This window comes from Pongo abelii, chromosome 18, assembly GCF_028885655.2.
Source record: "Pongo abelii isolate AG06213 chromosome 18, NHGRI_mPonAbe1-v2.0_pri, whole genome shotgun sequence".
NCBI classification, from domain to species: domain Eukaryota; kingdom Metazoa; phylum Chordata; class Mammalia; order Primates; family Hominidae; genus Pongo; species Pongo abelii.
The window spans coordinates 24,051,647-24,074,768 of NC_072003.2; the positions used below are offsets into that span (position 1 = coordinate 24,051,647).

Sequence of the window (23,122 nt, forward strand, 5' to 3'; positions counted from 1 at the left end):
GGTTTTTTATTTTTAAAATGTGAATTCCAGAAATTTTTTTTTTTTATGAAGTATTTATTGGTGATTCTTGGGTGTTTCTCGGAGAGGGGGATGTGGCAGGGTCATAGGATAACAGTGGAGAGAAGGTCAGGAGATAAACACATGAACAAAGGTCTCTGGTTTTCCTAGGCAGAGGTCCCTGCGGCCTTCTGCAGTGTTTGTGTCCCTGGGTACTTGAGATTAGGGAGTGGTGATGACTCTTAAAGAGCATCCTGCCTTCAAGCATCTGTTTAACAAAGCACATCTTGCACCGCCCTTAATCCATTTAACCCTGAGTTGACACAGCACATGTTTCAGAGAGCAGGGGGCTGGGGGAAAGGCCATAGATCAACAGCATCCCAAGGCAGAAGAATTTCCCTAGTCAGAACAAAATGGAGTCTCCTATGCCCACCTCTTGCTACACAGACCCAGCAATAATCTGATCTCTCCTTCCTTTCCCCACACTTCCCCCTCTTCTCTTCAACAAAACTGCCATCATCCTCATGGGCCGCTCCCAATGGTCGCTGTCTCTTTGGAGCTGTTGGGTACACCTCCCAGACAGGGCGGCTGGGCAGAGGTGTTCCTCACTTCCCAGATGGGGAGGCCGGGCAGAGGCGCTCCTCACTTCCCAGATGATGGGTGGCCGGGTAGAGGTGCTCCTCACATCCCAGACAGGGTGGCCGGGCAGAGGCGCTCCTCACATCCCAGATGATGGGTGGCTGAGTAGAGGCTCTCCTCCCCTCCCAGACGGGGAGGCCGGGCAGAGGCGCTCCTCGCCTCCCAGATGGGGCTGCCGCGCAGAGGCGCTCCTCACTTCCTCCCAGACGGGGTGGCAGCCTGGCAGAGGCGCTCCTCACCTCCCAGATGGGGCGGCCGGACAGAGGTGCTCCTCATCTCCCAGACGGGGTGGCCGGACAGAGGCGCTCCTCACTTCCCAGATGTTGGGTGGCCAGGCAGAGGCTCTCCTCTTCTCCCCGACGGTGCGGCCGGGCAGAGGTGCTCCTCACTTCCCAGACGAGGCAGCCGGGCAGAAGCGCTCCTCACTTTCCAGACAGGGTGGCCAGATAGAGGCGCTCCTCACTTCCCAGACGGGGCGGCCGGGCAGAGGTGCTACTCACTTCCTCCCAGACAGGGTGGCGGCCGGGTAGAGGCGCTCCTCACCTCCCAGACGGGGCGGCCGGGCAGAGGTGTTGGTGGTAGGGAGGAATGGGAACAGATTGCTTAAGGGGAAAGGGATTTTTCGAGGTGGAGTGATGAAAATGTTTAGGTGGTGGTTGGATGACATTGTGAATATACTAAGTATCACTGAATTATACACTTTAACATAGTTAATTTTATGTTATGTCTATTTTCTTTTTTGTTGTTGTTGTTTTTGAGACAGAGTCCCACTCTGTTGCCCAGGCTGGAGTGCATTGGTGCAGTCTCAGCTCCCTGCAACCTCCACCTCCTGGATTCAAGCAGTTCTCCTGCCTCAGCCTTCTGAGTAGCTGGGATTAAAAGCACCCACCTGTATTTTAGTAGAGACATGGTTTCACCATGTTGGCCAGGCTGATCTGGAACTCCTGACCTCGTAATCCGCCCACCTTAGCCTCCCAAAGTGTTGGGATTACTGGTGTGAGCCACCACGCCCAGCCTCTTTTTGTCTTTACTCTTTTTTTTTTTTGAGACGGGATCTCACTCTGTTGCCCAGGCTGAAGTGCAGTGGTGCAATCTTGGCTCACTACAGCCTCAGCCTCCCTGGGCTCAGGTGATCCTCCTACCTCAGCCTTCCAAGTAGCTGAGACTGCAGGTGCAAACCACCACACCGTGCTAGTTTTCGTATTATTTGTAGAGATAGGGTTTCACCATGTTGCCCAGGCTGGTCTTGAATTCCTAGGCTCAAGCCATCTGTCCGTCTTGAGATTACAGGAGTGAGCCACAGCACTGAGCCTGTTATGTCTATTTTCAAGTAACAGAAAATAGAAAAAAAGGGATGGAACTAGTGGTCTGGATCATGACTAGCTCTTCAGATAACTTTGAGTCTCGCTGCCGAAACTCAAGCCTTATCTACATTCTCCCTGTACCATTACTCACTTCCTAGTTGTTTTCATTGTTTTAGCTTTCTTATTTATTTGAAGGGAAACTATAAATGGAAAATGCCATACATCAGAATGGAATCTATTTCTTTTTGTTTTTGTTTGAGATATCGAGTCTCACTCTTTTGCCCAGGCTGGAGTACAGTGGTGCGATCTCGGCTCACTGCAACCTGTGCCTCCTGGATTCAAGTGATTCTCCTGCATCAGACTCTCGAGTAGCTGGGATTACAAGCATGCACCAACATACCAGGGTAATTTTGTATTTTTAGTAGAGATGGGGTTTCACCATTGAGGATGCTCTCAAACTCCTGGCCTCAAGTGATCCACCTGCCTTGGCCTCCCAAAGTGCTGGAACTGTAGGTGTGAGCCACAGCACCCGGCCCAAAATGGAATCTTAAAAATAAATACCACGGCCAGATGCAGTGACTCACGCCTGTAATTCCACCACTTTGAGAGGCTGAGGCGGGTGGATTGCTTGCGGTCAGGAGTACAAGACCAGCCTGGCCAACATGGCGAAACCTCATCTCTACTAAAAATACAAAAATATTAGCCAGGTGTAGTGGCGGGCACCTGTAATCTCAGCTACTCAGGAGGCTGAGGCAGGAGAATTACTTGAACCCGAGGTGGAGGTTGCAGTAAGCCAAGAACACGCCATTGCACTCCAGCCTAGGCAATAGGAGTAAAACTCTGTCTCAAAAAAAACAAACAAAAATATCAAAAAACAAACAAACCCACACTCCAAAAACAAACAATAAATAAATAATATAAAAATAAAACACTACAGTCCTTATGTTATTGCTTTGTTTCAAAATCTGGTAAGATTGCCCTGAGGGACCTGAGGTTTTTAATTGCAGGGGTTTTTTTAAATATCTTTAGAAGTGGTTGGTTAAGTAAAATTTTTTTTTTTTTTTTTTTTTTTTTTTTTTTTTTTTTTTTTTTGAGACTGGTTTTGCCCTGTTACACAGGCTGGAGTGCTGTGGCTCGATCACAGCTCACTGCAGCCTCAACCTCCTGAGCTTCAAGCGATCCTCCCACCTCAGCCTCCCAAGTAGCTGGGATCACAGATGTGTGCCACCACGCCTGGCCAATGTTAAAAAATCCTTTAACTTTTTTGTAGAGATGCACTCCTGGCCTCAAGCGATCCTCCTTCTGGTCCCTACCCCCAGCCCCTTTCTGATAAACATTTACATTGTTTATTATCTGATGCCATTTCTGTCTTCTTCCTTGTCGTCCAGACATCAAAGAATTAGGTTTCTTCAGGGTTTTCTTTTTCAAGTGCTCAGTGTTAAAGATCACTCACATTAGGGCCGGACACTATGCCTCATGCCTGTAATCCCAGCACTTTGGGAGGCCGAGGCGGGCAGACTACTTGAGGTGGGGAGTTTGAGACCAGCCTGGCCAACTTGGTGAAACCCCACCTCTACTGAAAAAAATACAAAAATTATCTGGGCGTGGTGGTGCATGCCTGTAGTCCCAGCCACTTGGGAGGCTGAGGCATGAGAATCGCTTGAACCCAGGAGGCAGAGGTTGTAGTGAGCCAAGATCACACCACCACACTCTAACCTGGGTGACAGAGCGAGACTCTGACTCAAAAAATAAATAAAATAAATGTCACTTACATTAGATATACCCAAGGGGTTGTCTATAGAGAGTTGGAAGCAGTAGTTATTGCAACAGGGGCAGGGAAGTCATCTGGCTATGCCAGGATGCCCAGGGGATACTTGGGGTGTGTGGCATGGTGGTGCTGGGGACTCACCGCACAGGACGCTCTGATTGACGCACTGCCAGGAGTAGCGCTCTGTCTTGGGGCTGCAGCCGGCCTCCTCAGCTCGAGTGTAACAACAGTCGTGGCCATGGCAGCACCTGCGGATGTCACATGGGCAGGACAGCAGGTGGGTGAAGCTCTCTCCTGGCCCTCCTCTCTTGCCAGGACCATGGGTGACTGAAGACCCCCAGGGAGGCACAGCATCCTCTTATCTAAGTTTTCTTTCTTTCTTTTTTTTTTTTCTTAAGAGACAGGGTCTTTCTCTGTCACCCAGGCTGGAGTGCAGTGGCACAATCATAGCTCACGGCAGCCTTGAACTCCTGGGCTCAAGCGATCCTCCCACCTCAGTGTCCCAAGTAGCTGAGACTACAGGCACACGCCAGCATGCTCAGCTGGATTTTTTAATTTGTATTTCCTTTGAGACAGCATATCTCTCTGCTGCTCAGGCTGGAGTGCAATGGCTCAATCATCTCACTTTAGCCTTGAACTCCCGGGCTCAAATGATACTGCCACCTCAACCTCCAAAGTATGCTACTACAGGAACACAAAGTCCTTTTTTAAAGTTTTTGTAGATATGGGGTCTCACTATGTTGCCTAGGCTGGTCTCGAACTCCCAGGCCCAAGCAGTCCTCCTACCTCAGCCTCCCCAAATGCTGGGATTACAGGTGGGAGCTACTGTACGCCTGGCCTTATCTAAGCTGTTTCCCTGAAAATCCCCGTCTTGGGTAATGATTCCATTGGCCCCACCATGCCCTGTCCTGCCTCCCTGGCTGTGCCCAAACTTGGTCCCTGCCTGCCTGCCTCACTGTCTGGGTCTCGAGCTCCTGTGACACGACTCCTCTCTCTTCCTGGAGTGATCCAAGCCCTGTCACTTCCTGACTTTGCCCACACTGTGCCCTCTGCCTGGGGCAACTTCATGTCTGCCCTTTGTCCCTTAGGTCTCAGCCCAGGCACAAGCCCCTACCTCCAGAGGTCATCCAGGCCTCACCAGGCTATACCCTCTCATAAAATCAGATTCCCTCCCTTCAGGGTAGGTTTATAATGAAACCCTCCTTAGAGGCCAGGTGCGGTGGCACCCATCTGTAATCCCAGCACTTTGGGAGGCTGAGGTGGGATGATCACTTGAGGCCAGGGGGTCGAGACCAGCCTGGGCAACATAAGGAGACTCTTGTCTCTCTTGTCTCTATAACAAATTTAAAAATTAGCTCACCAGGCCAGGCTCCAGGGTGGGGATGGGTTCCTGGCTCTACCTCCTCCTAGCTGTGTGGTCTGGGGTAGGTCACATCACCTGTCCAAGCCTCAATGTCCTCATCTCTAAATTGGGCTGAAGTAAAGTATCTACTTCTTCGGGTTGTCATGAGGAATAACTGAGTCTCTGCACATGAAGTGCCTGGCATGGTGCTTGGCACATAGTAAGGGCTCAACTAATAACAGCTTTTGCTATTTTGAAGATGTCACTGTATGGATACCCTTCCAGAACAACCCATTTTATTTTATTTTATTTTTTCCTTCAAGACTGAGTTTCATTCTTGTCACCCAGGCTGGAGTGCAGTGGCATGATCTCAGCTCACTGCAACCTCTGCCTCCTGGGTTCAAGTGATTCTCCTGCCTCAGCCTCCCAAGTAGCTGGAATTACAGGCACGTACCATCATGCCCAGCTAATCTTTGTATTTTACTTTGTATTTCACTGCAACCTCTGCCTCCTGGGTTCAAGTGATTCTCCTGCCTCAGCCTCCCAAGTAGCTGGAATTAGGGGCGTGTGCCATCATGCCCAGCTAATCTTTGTATTTTTACTGGAGACAGGGTTTCACCATGTTGGCCAGCCTGGTCTCGAACTTCTGACCTCAGATGATCCACGCACCTTGGCCTCCTAAAGTGCTGGGATTACAGGTGTGAGCCACCACGCCCCACCCAGAACAACCCCTTTTCTTAGTGCAGTAGGGTTGTTTCTGGAAACCAGAAGCATTTTTGGCCTGATTGGCCTGGGAACTGGTGAACGGGCAGATTGAGGATAAAGCCAAGGCCTACAATTCCTCTCACCTTACCTTTGTCCTCACTGGTGCAGGTGGTAGGAAACCCCCTTCCAAGGATCTTTTATCTCACTGGGAAGCTGGAGTTAGGGGAGGCTGGTACAGGGGGTTGCTTCAGGCCTGAGTGTGAGGGTGATGGATTGTGGTGTGGGGGAGGGGGGATAATCCTCCCTAGAGGGGAGGCTTACCCAACATGTGTCAACAGACCCCAGTTGTCTGCTCATGACTGTAATTTAAAATGCCGATTTTGCAACTCCTGGAGCTGGTGAAACACTACAGCCCCTTGGCTATTTTGCAGGAAATTTAAGGAGCTGCACATTAGTGAACATGCAGGCTGCCTTGGTGCCTGGAGCAGAGGTCACGTTCTGAAGAGAGTTTGCAGATTGGAAGCCCACAGGCCAGAGTCAGTCCATGGATGACTTTCAGGGGCACATGGTTTGTTTTTGTTCCTTTGTTTCAGAATTGAATTGGTTGCCAGCATTTTTTTTTTAAACATGGAAATTATACACGAAAATGTCTTGAGCCGGGCGCGGTGGCTTACGCCTGTAATCCCAGCAATTTGGGAGGCCAAGGCAGGTGGATCGTCTGAGGCAGGGAGTTCAAGACCAGCCTGGCCAACATGGTGAAACCCCATCTCTACTAAAAATACACAAAATTGGCCGGGCGTGGTGGCAGGCACCTGTAATCCCAGCTACTTGTAAGGCTGAGGCAGGAGAATCACTTAAACCTGGGAGGCAGAAGTTGTAGTGAGTTGAGATTGTGCCATTGCACTACAGCCTAGGCAACATAGTGAGACTCCATCTAAAACAAAACAAAAACAAACGAAAAAAAGAAAATGTCTTGAAAAATCAGATCTAGCAACAATGGGCCCACAGTCCTGCGTGACAACCACCGGCTGAGTGTGATGGACCCCTGTTGCCAGGACATCAGAAGGCCGGTTTGCCCCTGCTACACCAGGGTTACCTGTCTGTCTGCTGCTGACAACTTAGTTTGAGAACCCAGGCTTTACTGGTAAGACAGACACAGACACAACTATTTATGGTTCAAAACAGAGGGCAGTGAGTATTGTAGCTTAGGACAGTGGTTCTCCACAGAGGTGATTTAGTACCCTAGGGGACAGTGGCAATGTCTGAAGACATATTTTGATTGTTGCAACTTGAGGAGGGTGCCATGGCATCTAGTGGGTGGAAAGCAGGGGTACTGCTCAATATCCTGCAGTGCAAACAACAGCCCCCACGACAAAGATTATCCAGCCCCAGTGTCGGTAGGGCTGAGGTTGGGAAACCGTGGATTAGGAGCACCAGCAAACTGGTCTGGAAGGAAGAGGTTAATTCCAGTGGTGGGGCTCAAGAAAGGCTCCCTGAACAGAAGAAGTCTTGCTGGTGAGCAGGCACTTGATGACTAAGCCAGGTTTCAACTGAGAGTGATTGAGGGGGAGGCATGTCAGGCAGAGAACAAACAACACAAGCAAAGGTCTAGAGGCACCTCTGATGGGTGGAGGTGGGTGAGAGTGTGAACAGTGAGATGGAGCCTGTAGTTCAAGATACATGAAGTTTGGGGTCAGATGGATTTGGGTTTGAGTTCTGACTCTACCATTCACTAGCCATGTGGCTTCAGGCTTGTCATTGGCTTGAACCTCAGTTTCATCATGTGTAAAATGGGGATAATGCAGGTTATGTAGGGCCAGACTCATCTATCCCCAGTCCTCCATTTCTACTCTGTGTCCCAGCCATTCTTAACTACTGGCAGTTTGCTACATGCTTCTTGCTTTCTCTCCCCTGTCTGGCCCCTCCATGTGCAGTTCCCTCTGCCTGGAATGCTCACATTCCAGATGTGTGGATTACATCATCAAGGTGTTATAAACCCGGTGCTGACATGCTAAGACTTGTGTTTTGAAAAGATCACTCTGCCAGCAACATGGTGTTGGGCTTGTGGGAGCGGGTGCAGGGAATCTGGAGGCCAAGGGAATGATGGGGAATTCCCAGGCTCATACAAGAAGTCTGGGAGCTTCTGCCTTCACCCTAACTCCCTTCCCCATCACTTCTCTGTCCTTAAGGTACCGTGGGGGAAGGTCAGTGAGGACCCACCAGGCATGAACGGGTTGGATTCTCTCTTGGTTAATGTTCCTGCTCCCTTCTCAGCCTAGGAGCCTGGTTACTTTATAGGTCAGGGTTGAGGTGTTGTATTAGTCTGTTCTCACACTGCTCTAAAGAACTGTCCAAGACTGGGTAATTTATAAAGGAAAGAGGTTTAATTGACTCCAGTTCCGCAGGGCGGGGAGGCCTCAGGAAACTTACAATCATGGCAGAAAGGGAAGCAAACATGTCCTTCTTTATGTGGCAGCAGGAAGTAGTAGTGCTGAGCAAAGGGGGAAAAGCACCTTATAAAACCATCAGATCTTGTGAGAACTCACTCACTATCACTAGAACAGCATGGGAGTATCCGCCCCCATGATTCAATTACCTCCCACGGGTCCTTCCCACGATATGTGGGGATTATGGGAAGTACAATTCAACATGAGATTTGGGTGGGGACACAGCCAAACCATATTAGGTGTAGAGGCCAAAACCTCATAGAGGCTACTGAGAGTCTATGGGCCAGCCCTCTAGCTTCCTTAAGCCTCAGTTTCCTCACCTGTGTAGAACAGACTTTTCAGGGTCTGTGGGGGTACATGGGGTACTTTCTACAAAGTTCTTACAATAGAACCTGGTTCAATTTTATAAAAATGAAGCTCTTGGCTGGGTGCGGTGGCTCATGCCTGTAATCCCAGCACTTTGGGAGGCTGAGGCGGGCAGATCACGAGGTCAGGAGTTTGAGACTAGCCTGGCCAGTATGACGAAACCCCGTCTCTACTAAAAAATACAAAAATTAGCCAGGCGGGTGGCACCCACCTGTAGTCTCAGCTACTCAGGATGCTGAGGCAGGAGAATCACTTGAACCCGGGAGGCGGAGGTTGCAGTGAGCTGAGATCGCGCCACTGCACTCCTGCCTGGGTGACACAGAGAGACTCTGTCTCAAAAAAAAAAAAAAAAAAAAAAATCAAGCTCTTGCTGAATACTCTCTGAATGCCTGGTACTGCAGGAGGCCCTGGGAACTCAAAGTCTCTCTTAAGAACTGACCTTGACTTTAAGGATTGCCTGATTTAGGATTTGTGGACTTTGCTGACTGGGGACATCCAACTTTTAGGGAGAGATTCCTGGGAATTTTATTTGAAAGATGTGCACAAAGATTTAGCTTTTACGGGTGGATCACGAGGTCAGGAGATCGAGACCATCCTGGCTAACATGGTGACACCCCGTCTCTACTAAAAAAAAAATTAGCCGGGCATGGTGGCGGGTGCCTGTAGTCCCAGGTACTTGGGAGGCTGAGGCAGGAGAATGGCGTGAACCCGGGAGGCGAAGCTTGCAGTGAGCCGAGATCGTGCCACTGCACTCCAGCCTGGGTGACAGAGCGAGACTCTGTCTCAAAAAAAAAAAAAAAAAAAGATTTATCTTTTAAGTAGGTCCACAGTGGCTATATTTATAAAGTGAAAAATTGGAAATAGCCTTAATGTCGAACTACAGGATATTGGTTTAATATGTGATAAGATAAATCGAGTATTATGCAGTTATTCAAGTGGAAGCAGATGGATATTTGCTGATACAGAAAAATGTTCATTATTAAGTGAAAACAATATACAAAACACTATTTGTATATCAGTAATAGGCCAGGTGTGGTGGCTCACACCTGTAATCCCAGCACTTTGGGAGGACAAGGAGGGAGGATTTCGTGATCCCGGGAGTTCCAGACCACTTTGGGCAACATGGTAAGACCCTGTCTCTACAAAAAATACAAAAATTAGCTGGACGTGGTGGTGCACGCCTGTAGTCCCAGATACTCCGGAGGCTGAGGTGGAAGAATCACCTATGCCCGGGAGGTGAACGCTGTATTGAGCCGTCACTGTGCCACTGCACTCCATCCTGGGCAACAGAGACCCTGTCTCAAAAAAAATACACACACACACAAACACACACACAACACACACACACACACATTTTAAAGCCTAAAGGCTAATATACCCCAAAATTAACAGTGGATATCTATAAGCGGCTTTTACAATTATTTTCTTATTCTACATTTTTTCCCTTTCTATTTTTTTTACAATAAATGTGCATTTCTTTTCTGAAAAATAGCAATATATTTTATTAACCTTAAAATTATGTGATGCTATTAAAATATAAATAAAAATAATAATAAAAGAAAGGGCAGGTTTGCCAGCTCTTCCCGTCTCCCTTCTTATCTCCTGACTGGATTATCTCCTGACTGGAGCCTTATCTCCTGACTGGATTCCTGATCACTCCCAATAAAGACGGACTCTTAATTCGTTTCAGTATTTACTAACCTCAAAACAAGGCAATGTAAAGATGAATAATCATACTCTGCAGGTGATCTGCATGCACGCCAAATTTTGAGATGCGTTGAAAGAGGAAGTTCTTTACCTCTCTGCCTTCAATTATTTATTCTCGTTTAACCCATTTCCTCCGTTCATTCCTGAGGGCGTTTATTTACTTTTATCTACGCATGCGCACTCCTGGCTGCTAGAGAGGGCCGCTTCGCCCGGCGGTCCCGCCTTCTGACGTCGACCATTGGCCGGCTCTGCCAGCGCGCTCCTGATTGGTGGCTGCGGGCCGGGCCCCACTGTTTCTCAAAGTTGGCGGGAAAGCGGCAGCTAGGCAGAATGGCGGCGGCTGGGGACTCGTTCTCAGGCGGCCCCGCGGGGGTGCGGCTGCCTAGGTCGCCGCCACTCAAGGTGCTGGCGGAGCAGCTGCGGCGCGACGCGGAGGGCGGCCCGGGCGCGTGGCGGCTGTCGCGGGCGGTGGCGGGCCGCGGGCCGCTGGACCTGGCGGCCGTGTGGATGCAGGGCAGGGTAGTAATGGCGGACCGCGGCGAGGCGCGGCTGCGGGACCCGAGCGGGGACTTCTCGGTCCGCGGCCTGGAGCGGGTGCCGCGCGGGCGGCCCTGTCTAGTCCCAGGTAATGCCCGGGCCTCACTGGGCGCCCTCTTCCCTGCTGTCCGCCGAGAAATTGCCGAGGCCAGATTCGATCTCGTTCTTGACACTCGAAGCGGGGCGGGGCGGGGTGGGTCTAGCCCTCCTCCGGGCCTCTGCCCCTGCGGGTCCCCGCTTGGGTACCCTTGCTCCGGTCCCTCCTTGGTGAAGTTGATCTGATGATAAGCACCACCTGCCGTCCCTTTAACAAATACAGATTCCTGGGACTTTCCCACCCCTAGTGGGAATCTTCCGGGGAGGGACTCGGGCACCTGCATTTGTCACAAGCCCCCTCTCCCAATTGATATCCTTGTTCTCCATCAAGTTTTGGGAAATACTTTCCTGGGAAACTTCTGCTCATCCTTAACGTCTCAACTCAAATGTACCTTTCTCAGGGAAGTCCTCCCTGGCCCCTAGGAACGGGAGACCCTCCTGTACCTCTGCTTAATTGAACTGTCTTGGGCTGTAGCTCACTCATGTTTGCCTCTTCTCTCTTTTTTTTTTTTTTTGAGACGGAGTCTCACTCTGTCGCCCAGGATGGGGTGCAGTGGCGCGACCTCAGCTTACTGCAGCCTCCACCTCCTGGATTCAAGCGAGTCTCATGCTTCAGCCTCCCGGGTAGCTGGGATTACAGGCATGTGCCATCACACTCGGCTAATTTTTGTATTTTTTAGCAGAGACTGGCCATGTTGGCCAGGCTGGTCTCAAACTCCTGGCCTCAAGTGATCTGCACACCTCAGCCTCCCAAAGTGCTGGGATTACAGACGTAAGCCGCTGCGCCCTGCCTGCTTCCTCTCTTAAACCACCGTTGCTCTCACTTGAGCCAGCATCAGTCTCTCCTGGAGGGCTTGCTAAAGCTGGGATGGCTGGGGCTCCACCCTCAGGGTTTCTGAGTCAGGAGGTCTAGTTGGGGCTGGAAATTTGTATTTCTAACCAGCTCCCAGGTGATGCTGATGCTGCTGGTCTGGGGACCATAATTTCGACTTGTTAAATGTTTTATTTATTTGAGATAAGGGACTCACTATGTTGCCCAGGCTGGCCCTGAGCTCAAGCAGTCCTCCTGCTTCAGCCTCCTTGGGTAGCTGGGACTACAGGCCTGCACCACCCACCACACGTGGTGTTTGGGGGCCATACTTTGAGAACCACTGGGCCAGACCAAGCTACTGGAGGGCCAGAGCTGTGTGGTCCTGACAACTGTATCCTCAGCATCTGGCCCAGTGCCTGACACGTAAGTGCTCCAAGAACCAATTGTCTTGAGTGACAGGCAGTGGGCATCCATCTCACTTGTTCCCTGGGATGTCAATTGAGCACGTGTTGTACATCAGCCCCCCATGTGCAGTGTTGGGCTGCAGCCCAGACCCAGATAAAGTCTGCTGGGAGACAGGCGGTGAGCAAATGTCCCAGAGGATTGCTGATCCCTGGGGAGCCATGAGGATGTGCAAGGTGCTGAGTGGCCCAGGGAGGCTTCTAGAGGATGTGCGGTCTAAGCTGAGGAGGTCTGAGGCTCCCTCCCCTGGGAAATCAGGCCAAGATCACTTCATTCCTAAGGGCCCTTCCTGTTCAGTCTTGGAGTCTAACTAGAGGCAGATAGGTCAGTGGTCTGGCCTGAGCTGCTTTGGACTTGGACAGGCTTAGGTCGAATTTCTGGTTCCACCCCTTCCCAGCTGAGCTACCTGGAGCACTTTTGTTAACTTTTCTGGACTTGTACTGTTTTGTAAAAAGGAGCTAATCATTCCTGCCTGTTGTGTGGATTCAATAAGTAAACAACTGCCTTAGTACTGCGCCTGGCTCACAGTGAGAGTGCAAAATATGGGGACTCGTTTACTGCCACATGCTCCTGTTCCCCCCCCACAGCCTTACCCTTCAGCCTTCCCTCTGTATGCCTGCTCTCAGCCCCAGCGTTTGTCTAGGACAGGGTCAGCAAACTACAGGCCTCCTCTTTTCATGTGTCCTGCGAACTAAAAATGCTTTTAAAATGTTTATTTATTACTATTATTATTTTTGAGACAGAATCTCGCTCTGTCTCTCAGGCTGGAGTACAGTGACGCAGTCATGGCTCACTCCAATCTCCACCTCCTGGGTTCAAGCGATTCTCGTGCCTCAGCCTCCCGAGTAGCTGGGATTACAGGCGTGCACCACCACACCCGGCTAATTCTTGTAGTTCTAGTAGAGATGGGGTTTCATCGTGTTGGCCAGACTGGTTGGTCTCGAGCTCCTGGCCACCTTGGCCTCCCAAAGTGCTGGGACTGCAGGCGTGAGTCGTTGCACCTGGCAGGATTTCACATTTTTAAACGGTTGAAAAAAAAAATCACGACATGTGAAAAGTATATGAAATTCAAGCATCAGTGTTCATAAGTTAAGTTTTATTGGAATACATTGGTAATTTACAGAATGTCTTGGGCCGCTGTCCCAACCACAGCTAGAATTTTATTTGGGACAGGGACCCTATGGCGGGAAAAGCCCAAAATATTTATCTCGCCCTTTACAGAAAAAGTTTGCCAACCCTTGGCCTTAGCCTTGGCCCAGCAAGTAACCCGTGCTGCTTGGTGTGTTGGTTTGCAGGCAAAGCACCTTGCAGGCAGGCTGGGGCAGTCTCCTATCTGGTCTCAGCCCTGGCATAAGCCTGGCATCTAGTAAATACTTCGGTGTTTGAACCCATGGGCATTGGTGAATCTGTCTGACATACCCACTGGCCTGAATGCCAGCTGGCAGGGGCCGTGTCATTTCCTCTTGTTAATTAATAATGAGTCAAGCTTGACAAAATTGAGTCACTGCCATCAGGGAGGCAGGGAGGTAAGCAGTCCACTAAAACACAAAGTAACATTGCAGGCAAGAGTGAGGTGGCGCAGAGGAGGGACAGCTGATCTAGGTTTGAGGGCTCAGGGAAGGCTTCCTGGAAGAGGCAGCCCTGAAGGATGCATTGGAGTTATCTGTAAGGACCAACCCTCCTGGGTTGCCTGGGACTGAGAGGGTCCTGGGACATGGGACTTTCAGTGTTAAAACTGGGACACTTGGGCACTCTCTGTCTGTGTGCAGTGGCAGGAGATTGTGCAGCTCCATGGAACAGCCTGTGCAAAGGCTTGAAGGCGATAGAGCCGCATGCCTTTGGGGAGCCTGGGGCAGCGGTGGAAGGTAGGAGGGGCTCTATCCTGATGAGCCTCAGTGGCTGTCTGGAAGGACCTGCCTGCTTCAAGATGGCCTTGAACTCTGCTCACTGCACTGCTGCTCTAGTGCTGTTCCTCCACCTCCTCTTCCTCTGGAACATCCAGGAGTTTGTTTCCATAAACCTAAGGTGCTGAAGAGGCAGAGTTGAAGGAGAAGCTCTTCCTGCCCTCAAGCTGCTTTCTGTCTGCAGGAGAATCAGAGAAACCATGCTTACCTAGATCGCGCTTGGATCAACTGAGTTCTGGAGACAGGAGGAGGATTCGAGAATGTTGACTGCAGCAGTGGGGTGGGGATGGTTTCTAAGGGGAGGAAGCTGGCAGGAGATGGGCTGGAGCCATTGGAATGGTCATGGCAACTGCGGGGTGGGGATGCGGGAAGGAGAGGGAGAGACAGTGGAGAGCTGCTTTGGAGTGGGAGAGGGTATGGGTAGAACCTACAGGGCCAATTTGTCCCATCGCATGCCTTTGAGTTCATCCGGCTGGCTGTGTGTGCCTTCCCAGTAGAGCTCCTGTTCCCCTCCCCTCTCCCGGTTGGAATGCCCTTGGGCTTGTTCTTCTCTTCCTGGGCCTTCAGTCGTTCTACTTCTGTGTGTTCCAACCCTACCAGCACTTTAAGCCCATTCAGAGGGGATGGCAAGTGCATTTTCAGAACTAGCCTCTGTCACAGAGGGACCCAGTTGGAATGTGGGGGGGAGTTCTGAGATACTTGAACACATCCTGCCTGGGGTTGAACGGCAGGATCAGGGGTCAGCTTGCCTGACTTCCTTCAGTCAAAGCCCCAGGCCCCACGTGCAGTGCAATGAAAGCCTCACGAGGCAGGCAGCGGGGTTGGCACCAGGCCTGTCCTTCATGCAGCGTTTGGAGTTTTCTTTTACACAATCAGGTTTTGTGTGGTTGAGACTGGCCAAGTTTCAAGTTTTGCTTTCAAGGAGAGTCACTTCCTCAAGGGAATGGGTAGAGAGTCACAGTTAATATGTCATTAGATCATCCTGGTGGCAGCCGGCCCTTATGTGGATTTACTTGTATGTGCTGGAGGAGGTGGCAGGGATAGGTCCCAGCAGTTGGAACAATGGGGCGGGGGGCTGCCTGCCCAGGCTTTTCGGCAATGTGGAGGGAAAATTGGATTGCTTAGTAACTGTCAGAGGGTGTCTGCAGAAAGAAGATGTGTCCTGTGCATAGAAACCAGTCACATACTCTAGCATTGAGCAAGGAACGGGATTAGAGGAAAGCTGAGGTTTTCTGCCCCTGCCTCAGAGCCACCTAATTATAACTGGCTCTGATGGGAGCATCTCCTCCATTCCTTGGGCGTGGTTACATTTTACATGACAGTTTTGTTTGGTCTAGTAAAATCAGAAACCAAAGAAGATGGCCGGGTACAGTGGCTCACACCTGTAATCCCAGCACTTTGGGAGACCAAGGTGGGTGGATCACCTGAGGTCAGGAGTTCAAGACCAGCCTGGCCAACATGTGAAAACCTATCTGTACTAAAAATACAAAAATTAGCCAGGCATGGTGGCAGGCACCTGTAATCCCAGCTACTCAGGAGGCTGAGGCACAAGAATCGCTTAAACTCATGATGCGGAGGTTGTAGTGAGCCGAGATTGCACCACTGCACTCCAGCCTGGGCGACAGAGTGAGGCTCTGTCTCAAAAGAAAAAAAGAACATTACTATGGGCTTTTCTTCTTTTTCTAGGAAAGTATGTGATGGTGATGGGAGTGGTTCAGGCCTGCAGCCCTGAGCCCTGCCTGCAGGCTGTGAAGATGACAGACCTTTCTGATAATCCCATCCATGAAAGTATGTGGGAGCTGGAGGTAGAAGATTTACACAGGAATATTCCTTAGATAATGTTGGAACTGTCGTTAAAAACAACCAAAATCCTGAAACTATTTAGAAGCTTATAATGATGTGGATTTCATGGACATTTTTCAATGCGTATTTTTCAAAAGTTTTTCAGAGAGCCTTGCTTTGGTTGACCAAGGAGTCCGGATGTAGGAATGTTTAAATCCTGGGATACTTCAGTGACACAGCCTCTGCTGCCCCTTGATTTGCCTGTGTTTGCTGTGAAAAGCAGATGCTTGTGTTTCTTTTTCCTTCCTGGTGTGTGTGTGTTAATTCTCTGTCTCTCTCTCTCTCTCTCTGAGGCACAGAAGTCTCATGTTGCATTTTCCAAATTTTATGAGTGATGATACTTTTTCCATTACTGCTGCGTCCCTGTTTTACAATGCAAAATTTAAGTACGGTCATTGCCCATGGTGATTAAAGTGTGGTTATGGGCAGGAAGACAGACTGTGTAAAAAAGGAATGACATCCTGGCTCCTCATCTTCTTCATCAGCAACTACCATAACCAGTGTGCAAGTCAAATGGCATTTCCTAACGGCAGGCATGGCGGCCCCTGAAAGACAACAGCTCCCTTTCTGCTTCGGAAGACCACTCAAACATTTAGATGCAGCTCTATCCCTTTTCCTAGCTAGAGAAGGTGATACCTTCTTCCATTACTCAGAGATATTGAGACATTTTCAGAATTTCTTGTTGAAATGAAAAGCATCAAGATAAAGGATGCATTTCAGGCATTAGCTAAACTTCTGCTTCATAACTTTGGGCGAGACATGGTGAGCCTCCTGGTGTAGAGTTCTTTTGTCTTTGTATGGAATGACTTTTTGCAGTGATTGTTTTGAATGTTGGGTTTCTGCTGTCTGCTTAGTACCCATGCCTGAATTTTTTGAGATTGTAAATATCAAAGGAGTTAGATTATGTTCTGACATGGTTGTAGACTTTCACCTGGATTATTGATATTCTACCTCTAATAAATTTTTTAATAGGCTGTATGGTTTGTTTTTTTTTAATAACTTTTAAGAAAACAGTGTTAGGTGTTCAGGAAAATAGAGGAGAAACTACAGTGTTCCCATATACTCCACACTCACACCCCACTCCCAGTTTTTGCAGCTGTGAACATCTTTTATTAGGATGGTACATTTGATAAACCAACATTACATTCTTATGAACTAAAGTTTAGTTTAAATTAGGCTTCATTCCTTCTCTTATACATTCTGTGGATTTTGCCAAATGCATAATAACGTGTATCCACCACTACAATATCATCCAGAATAGTTTCACTGCCCTAAAAATCCTCTGGGTTCCCCTTATTCACCCCTCCCCACCAACCCTGACAATCACTGATCTTTCTTTTCAGTTTTGTCTTTTCCAGAATATCACATAGTTGGATCATACAGTAAGTAATTTTTTTCAGACTGGCTTCTTTCATTTACTATGCATATAAGATTCCTCCATATCTTTTTTTTTTTTTTTCTTTTTTAAGACAATCTCACTCTTGCCCAGGCTGGAGTGCAAGAGCACAATCACAGCTCACCACAGCCTCAAACTCTCAGTCTCAGGTGATTCTCCCATCTCTGCCTCTCAGGTAGCAGGACTACAGGTGCGCATCACCATGCCTGGTTGATTTTTTTGTATTTTTTGTAGAGACAAGGTTTTGCCATGTTGCCCAGGCTGGTCTCAAACTCCTGGGCTCAAGCAATCTTCCCATCTCGGCCTCCCAAAGTGCGGGGATTACAGGTGTGAGCCATTGTGTCTGGACTCCTCCAGGTCTTTTTGCAGCTTGTTAGCTTTTTTTTTTTTTTTTTTTTTCACTAAATGCCCGTGCTTATTACAAGATAGAAACATGAAGAATTCCTTAGGGACTTTTTTTTTTTTTTTTTGAGACAGAGTCTAACCCTGTCACCCAGGCTGGAGTGCAGTGGTGTGATCTCTGCTCACTGCAACCTCTGCCTCCCGGATTCAAGCGATTCTCCCGCCTCAGCCTCCTGAGTAGCTGGGATTACACATGTGTGCCACCATGCCCAGCTAATTTATTTATTTATTTATTTTGAGCTTTTTATTTTTGTTTGTTTGTTTAAGATGCGGCCTTGCCCTGTCACCCAGGCTGGCGTACAGTGGCACGAACGTAGCTTACTGCAGCCTCAACCTCCCAAACTCAAGCAATCCTCCCATGTCAGCCTCCTGAATAGCTGGTACTACAGGCACAAATTCCTGGGCTCAAGCAGTCCTCCCACCTTGGCCTCCCAAAGTGCTGGGATTACAGGTATGAGCCACCACACCCAGCCAGCTCATTTCTTTTTATCACTGAATAATGTTCCATTGTATGGATGTACCATAGTTTTATCTAATCCACCTATTGAAGGACATCTTGACTCCAGTCTTTGATAACTATGAATAGAGCTGCTGTAAACATTCATGCCCAGGTTTTGTGTGGGCCTAAGTTTTCAGCTCATTGGGGTAAATGCCTAGGAGTGCAATTGCTGGGCCATATGGTAAACCTATGGTTAGCCTTGTAGAAACTGCCAGTCTGCTTTTGCATTCTCACCAGCAATGAAGGGGAGTCACTGTTCCACATCGTCTCCAGCTCTGAGTGTTGTCAGTGTCTTGGGTGTGCTGTGCTTTTAAACTACTTTCTTTTTAAAGCCAGGCAGATTGGAAAGTGTGCATCATTTTTGTTGCCCACAAGAAGCTTGTTTTGAACTGTTTTATGTTCACAGTTTGGGATTTTTCAGGCAATATTGCTGAGCTTTAACAGGAACTTTGCCGTCCTGTCAACCTGAATTTGAGCACTTCATCTGCAACTAACCTTGCCGTGTGACTATGAGCAAGGTACCTAACCTCTCCATTCTTCAGTTTCTTTATCTGTAAAATGCAGATTATGCCCAGCTCGTAGCACTGGTGTGAGGAATAAATGAAGATATGTGTAGATCACTTTTACATGGTATGTGACACTTAGTAGGCACCAAATCATTATTGCTGGGAGGATCAGTATGTTCTTGTCTACACACACACACACACACACACGCAGAGAAATTGCAAAGATAGTACAAAGAGTTCCCATATACCTGTACCCAGCTTCCCCTATTATTAACATGTTAGTACAGTGCATTTGTTAAAATTCATGAACCAATATTGAGATGTTATTAACCCAAGTCTGTACTTCATTCAGATTTCTCTGGGTTTTTCCTAATGTTCTTTCCTGTTCCAGGGTCCCATCCGGGACACCACATTCCATTTCATCATCATGTCTGCCTAGGTGTTCTCCCTGGCTGGGTCATTCAATCAGTTGCTTTTAATTGCATTTAAATTTAATTTTGGTGCAGACAATGAGATCTCTGTTACAGGATTCTTAGGTTAAAACTTAGTCACAATGGCTGGGTGCAGTTTCTCATGCCTGTAATTGCAACACTTTGAGAGGTGGAGGCAGGCTGATCAGCGGAGGCCAGGTGCTCAAGACCAGCTTGGGCAACACAGTCCCCCGTCTCTACTAAAAATACAAAAAAATTAGCCAGGCATGGTGGCACGCACCTGTAATCCCAGCTACTCTGGAGGCTGAAGCATGAGAATCTCTTGAACCTGGGAGGCGGAGGTTTCAGTGAGCCAAGATCGTGCCACTGCACTCCAGCCTGGACGACAGAGCCAGACTCTGTCTCAAAAACAAAAAACAAAAAACAAAAAAAGCAAACCTTGTTCACAAAATTATTATGGGGCACCCAGTAGTAGCCCCTGAGCTGGATGTGTGGTAGACTCCCAAGATGTTAACCTGAAGTCTGCCCTACTGTGGCGAAACCTGCTTGTGTGCTAGAAAACAGACCCAAGCTGCCGAAAACCACCTGTACCATATCCCACCCCATTTGTCCTCACCCAACTTCGGGTAAGTAATGTCCATTGAAAAATGCTAGTTGGGCTGACATGGTGGCCTGAGCAATAATGCATCTCAGGACTGTGTTGGGGAATGGAGGTAGGAAAAGGAGGGCACTGTGTGTTTTTTCTGACAGTCCCCTCAGAAATGCTGGTGGCTTGGTGCTGGAAGAGTGTTGCCTCAGCATGTTAGCTGAGCTGTGTGGTTTCTTTGAATATTAATAACTTTCACTGTTTCGGCTTGAGTTTCCTCCCTGACATCACCAAATGAAAACATGTCAGAGGTTTTGGGTTTCTGGTGCCAAATCCAAGTTGGTTTATCAGGAAGCGCCCCCCACCAGACAATGGAGGCTGTGTGCTGGGGCAGAGCTGCTTCCCCTTTCACATTGGCTTTTTTCTAAAACCGAAAATAAGCAACCGTGGCTGTGACTTCACTTTTCTTGGAACTGCTTTACATTATGCCCCAAATGGAGAAAACCTTCATTTAGCAGCTTTTGGATTGCCAAGTTCTCTAATTCTTTCTGTTGCATATTCTTGTAATGCTCAAGTTTTATTGACAAATTCTTCTGCATCAGGTGAAGCAGGAAGAGGAAAGAATGACCATGTGAAGTAACTGAGCACTTTGTTGTCTGGCCTGTGGGTGTGTGGTTTCATGGTTGAGGAGAAAAAGCACCTGGAAGACACACTGTGTGTAGAATGCCTTCCAATTCCAAGGGTGACAACCCTGCGATCTGCTGGCCAGCAGATGGGCTAGGGCTGCTGTTGCTAAACATCCGGCTACAGCCGAAACTTACAGAGCAGCTGCCTGCTGCAAGGATAAGGGGAAAAATGCATTTTCAGTCATAATGACCTTCATTTAGTAGATATTTTGGAGCCCCTGCGAAAGGACATCTTCAAGGGGCCTCTGTCTCCTTGCGATAAGGGAGACAGTGATGTTAGTCAAACCTGGGGTCCAGTCCTGGTCCTGCCCGTTCCTGTCTGACTTTGGCCTTGGAAGTCAGTCTGTGAAGTGGAGACAATTCATCCTTCAAAGGGTGGTACGGGGTAAGTTCTTGGGAACGGAATCCCAAGATCCACTCCTGAGAGTGGATCTTTGTAGACAGGCACATACGTTGTTCTGAAATCATCTGTTGCTATCTCTGTCCCTGTTGGAGGTGCTTCCAGTGATGTCGTGATTGTGTCTTACTTATCTCAGTATCCCTGCCCAGCATGGGGTCTTATGTAACATACATGGGCAGTCAGTCAGTGTTAGGACTGGCTGGGTTTTAGGCTGGAAGACAGAGGAAATATACAAGCAAAGGCACAGTGTCTTAAATTTACACTTTGCCTGCAGCAGTTTTCAGATGAAAGGAGCCCCCTGCTTAGTAGGGCCTTTTGAATTGGGCCCCCTGTGTAGTTTATAGCGGGCCTGAGGGTGCTGGCTAGACTGTTGGGGAGTGCTCTTTAAGTACAGAGGAAAGACTTGGGAAAGACATAAAAGGGTGGAGGAAAAGGAGCGAGACAGCCAAGTCCAAAAAACGATTCATGTGGTTTGGGCAGAATCTGAAATGAGTCCTTTGAGATTGACTGAACGTCTCTTGGTAAAGAATGCAAGTTCAGCTGGGTGCGGTGGCTCATGCCTGAAATCCCAGCACTTTGGGAGGCGGAGGTGGGCAGATCACCTGGGGTCAGAATTTCAAGACCAGCCTGGCCAACATGGTGAAACCCCGTCTCTACTAAAGATACAAAAAATTAGCTAGGTGTGGTGATGTGTGTCTGTAATCCCAGCTACTTGGGAGGCTGAGATAGGAGAATCAGTTGAACCTGGGAGATGGAGGTTGCAGTGAGTAGAGATCACGCCACTGCACTCCAGCTTGGGTGACAGAGCAAAACTCTGTCTCAATAAAATAAAATAAAAATAAAAGAATGCAAATTCAACTAAGAGTTAAGTGCCAGGGCCTGTGCTGGAAGCTGTCTCATGAGTTGCTTCATTTTACTGTCCCAGTACACCTGGAAGGTCCGTTTCCCATCCCCTTTCACAGCTGTGAAAACTGCAGCCACGGAGATGAAGTCCTTTTTCCAGGGGCATCTACCTGGCAGCCGAAGAGCCAGGTAGTGAACCAATAGGTGCCCCTTGTCATTAAGGACACTGTTGTGGGTGGCCAGGACCAGGCCCTTCCCTAGGGCAGCTCTTCCCCAGGGCAGCTCTGCGAGCTGATGGTCTCTACACGGGCGCTGGCTCCCCCTGCTGGTCTATGCACAGAAAATGATTTGACAACCCGTCACCAGAAAACAAGGGCACGGAATGGAGCAAAGGATCAAAATGGGGCCATGAGGAACTTCACCCCTGTCTACCCAGGAGTTCTGCCCATTATGGCCAAGCCGAGGTGGGGGTGGGGAGAGTGCTGGATTTGGCAACCAGATGGGTTCTGAGGGGCTTGCAGTGGGGCCAGCCCCACTGTTCATTCAGTGGATGACCTTGGGTGGGTTATTTCACTGCCCTTCTGATATCCATAGAGAAGGGATGATGTGGGGTCAGAGAGGTTAAATAATTCGTCTGCATGACTGTTAACTGGAATCTGGTGCTTCAAAGTTCACTTTAGTGGCCTTTCTGTCGCCAAGCACCTGATGGGTTCCAGGCTCCAGATACTTGAGGTGAACGAGACACGTGGCTGCCCCCTGTGCGCATGGTATCTTCTTGGACCTCCCATTCCTCCTTATCGTTCCTGTTTTAAGCCTGAGAAAGTCCTGTGCTTTTAAGAACTTGTGTGGTTAGATTGGGCTCAGCTGGGTATCCAAGCTAATCTCCCCATCCCAATGCCCTGACTAATCCCATCTACAAAGTCCCTTTTGCTACGTAAGGTAACATATTCAGAGGTTCTGGGGATTAGGGCGTGGACATCGTTGTGTGGGGAGGGACATTCTGCCTACTAGACCCCGAAGATGTGTGTTCATACCAAATACAAAATACATTCACCCTGCTCCAAGGTCTCATCCCATTATAACATCAACTCAAGAGTCCCAAATCTGCTCTCAATCTCGTCACCTAATCACCTCAATCTGGTGCTGGGGAGGCTTTGGGTATGACCCATCCTGAGCAGTTCGTCTCCCTCTGTGAACCTGGAACTCACTAAACCAGTTATCAGGCCCTAAAGTGCAGTGGGTGGCCACCCAGAGGAGCACAGTCTAGTTCTGTCCCTGATCCAAGGGACCTGAGATGTAATATGGGCAAGACAGATAAGGAAGAAACAATGAGGCTGTACACCCAGAAAGACCAAACTGCCAAGCCTCCCTTCCTCCTGCTCACACAGGACAGGGAAAGGAGTTTCTCCAAAGGGCCTGTCAGCACCGAATTCCACGTCCTGTGAG

The 23,122-nt window shown here is 48.9% G+C and overlaps 1 protein-coding gene and 1 long non-coding RNA gene across 3 annotated transcripts; one reads left to right on the forward strand and one right to left on the reverse strand.

The window, feature by feature from the left end:
• Positions 1-33: 33 nt before the first annotated feature.
• LOC134760377 (uncharacterized) lies at positions 34-10,488 on the reverse strand. 2 transcript variants are annotated; one of them, XR_010137730.1, is made up of 3 exons: positions 10,270-10,482; positions 3,850-3,956; positions 34-1,525 (listed from the first exon to the last, which is right to left on the reverse strand). It is a non-coding gene; the product is annotated as an uncharacterized LOC134760377 (long non-coding RNA). The 2 variants fall into 2 exon arrangements; XR_010137729.1 differs by having other exon boundaries at positions 34-3,956; positions 10,270-10,488.
• An 85-nt stretch (positions 10,489-10,573) lies between these two features.
• Positions 10,574-16,921, forward strand: LOC129047294 (recQ-mediated genome instability protein 2-like). The gene is made up of 2 exons (XM_024241447.3): positions 10,574-10,900; positions 15,772-16,921. Exons 1-2 carry the CDS (start codon positions 10,606-10,608, stop codon positions 15,918-15,920), a joined length of 444 nt encoding a protein of 147 aa, XP_024097215.1. The 5' UTR covers positions 10,574-10,605; the 3' UTR covers positions 15,921-16,921.
• Positions 16,922-23,122: the final 6,201 nt, after the last annotated feature.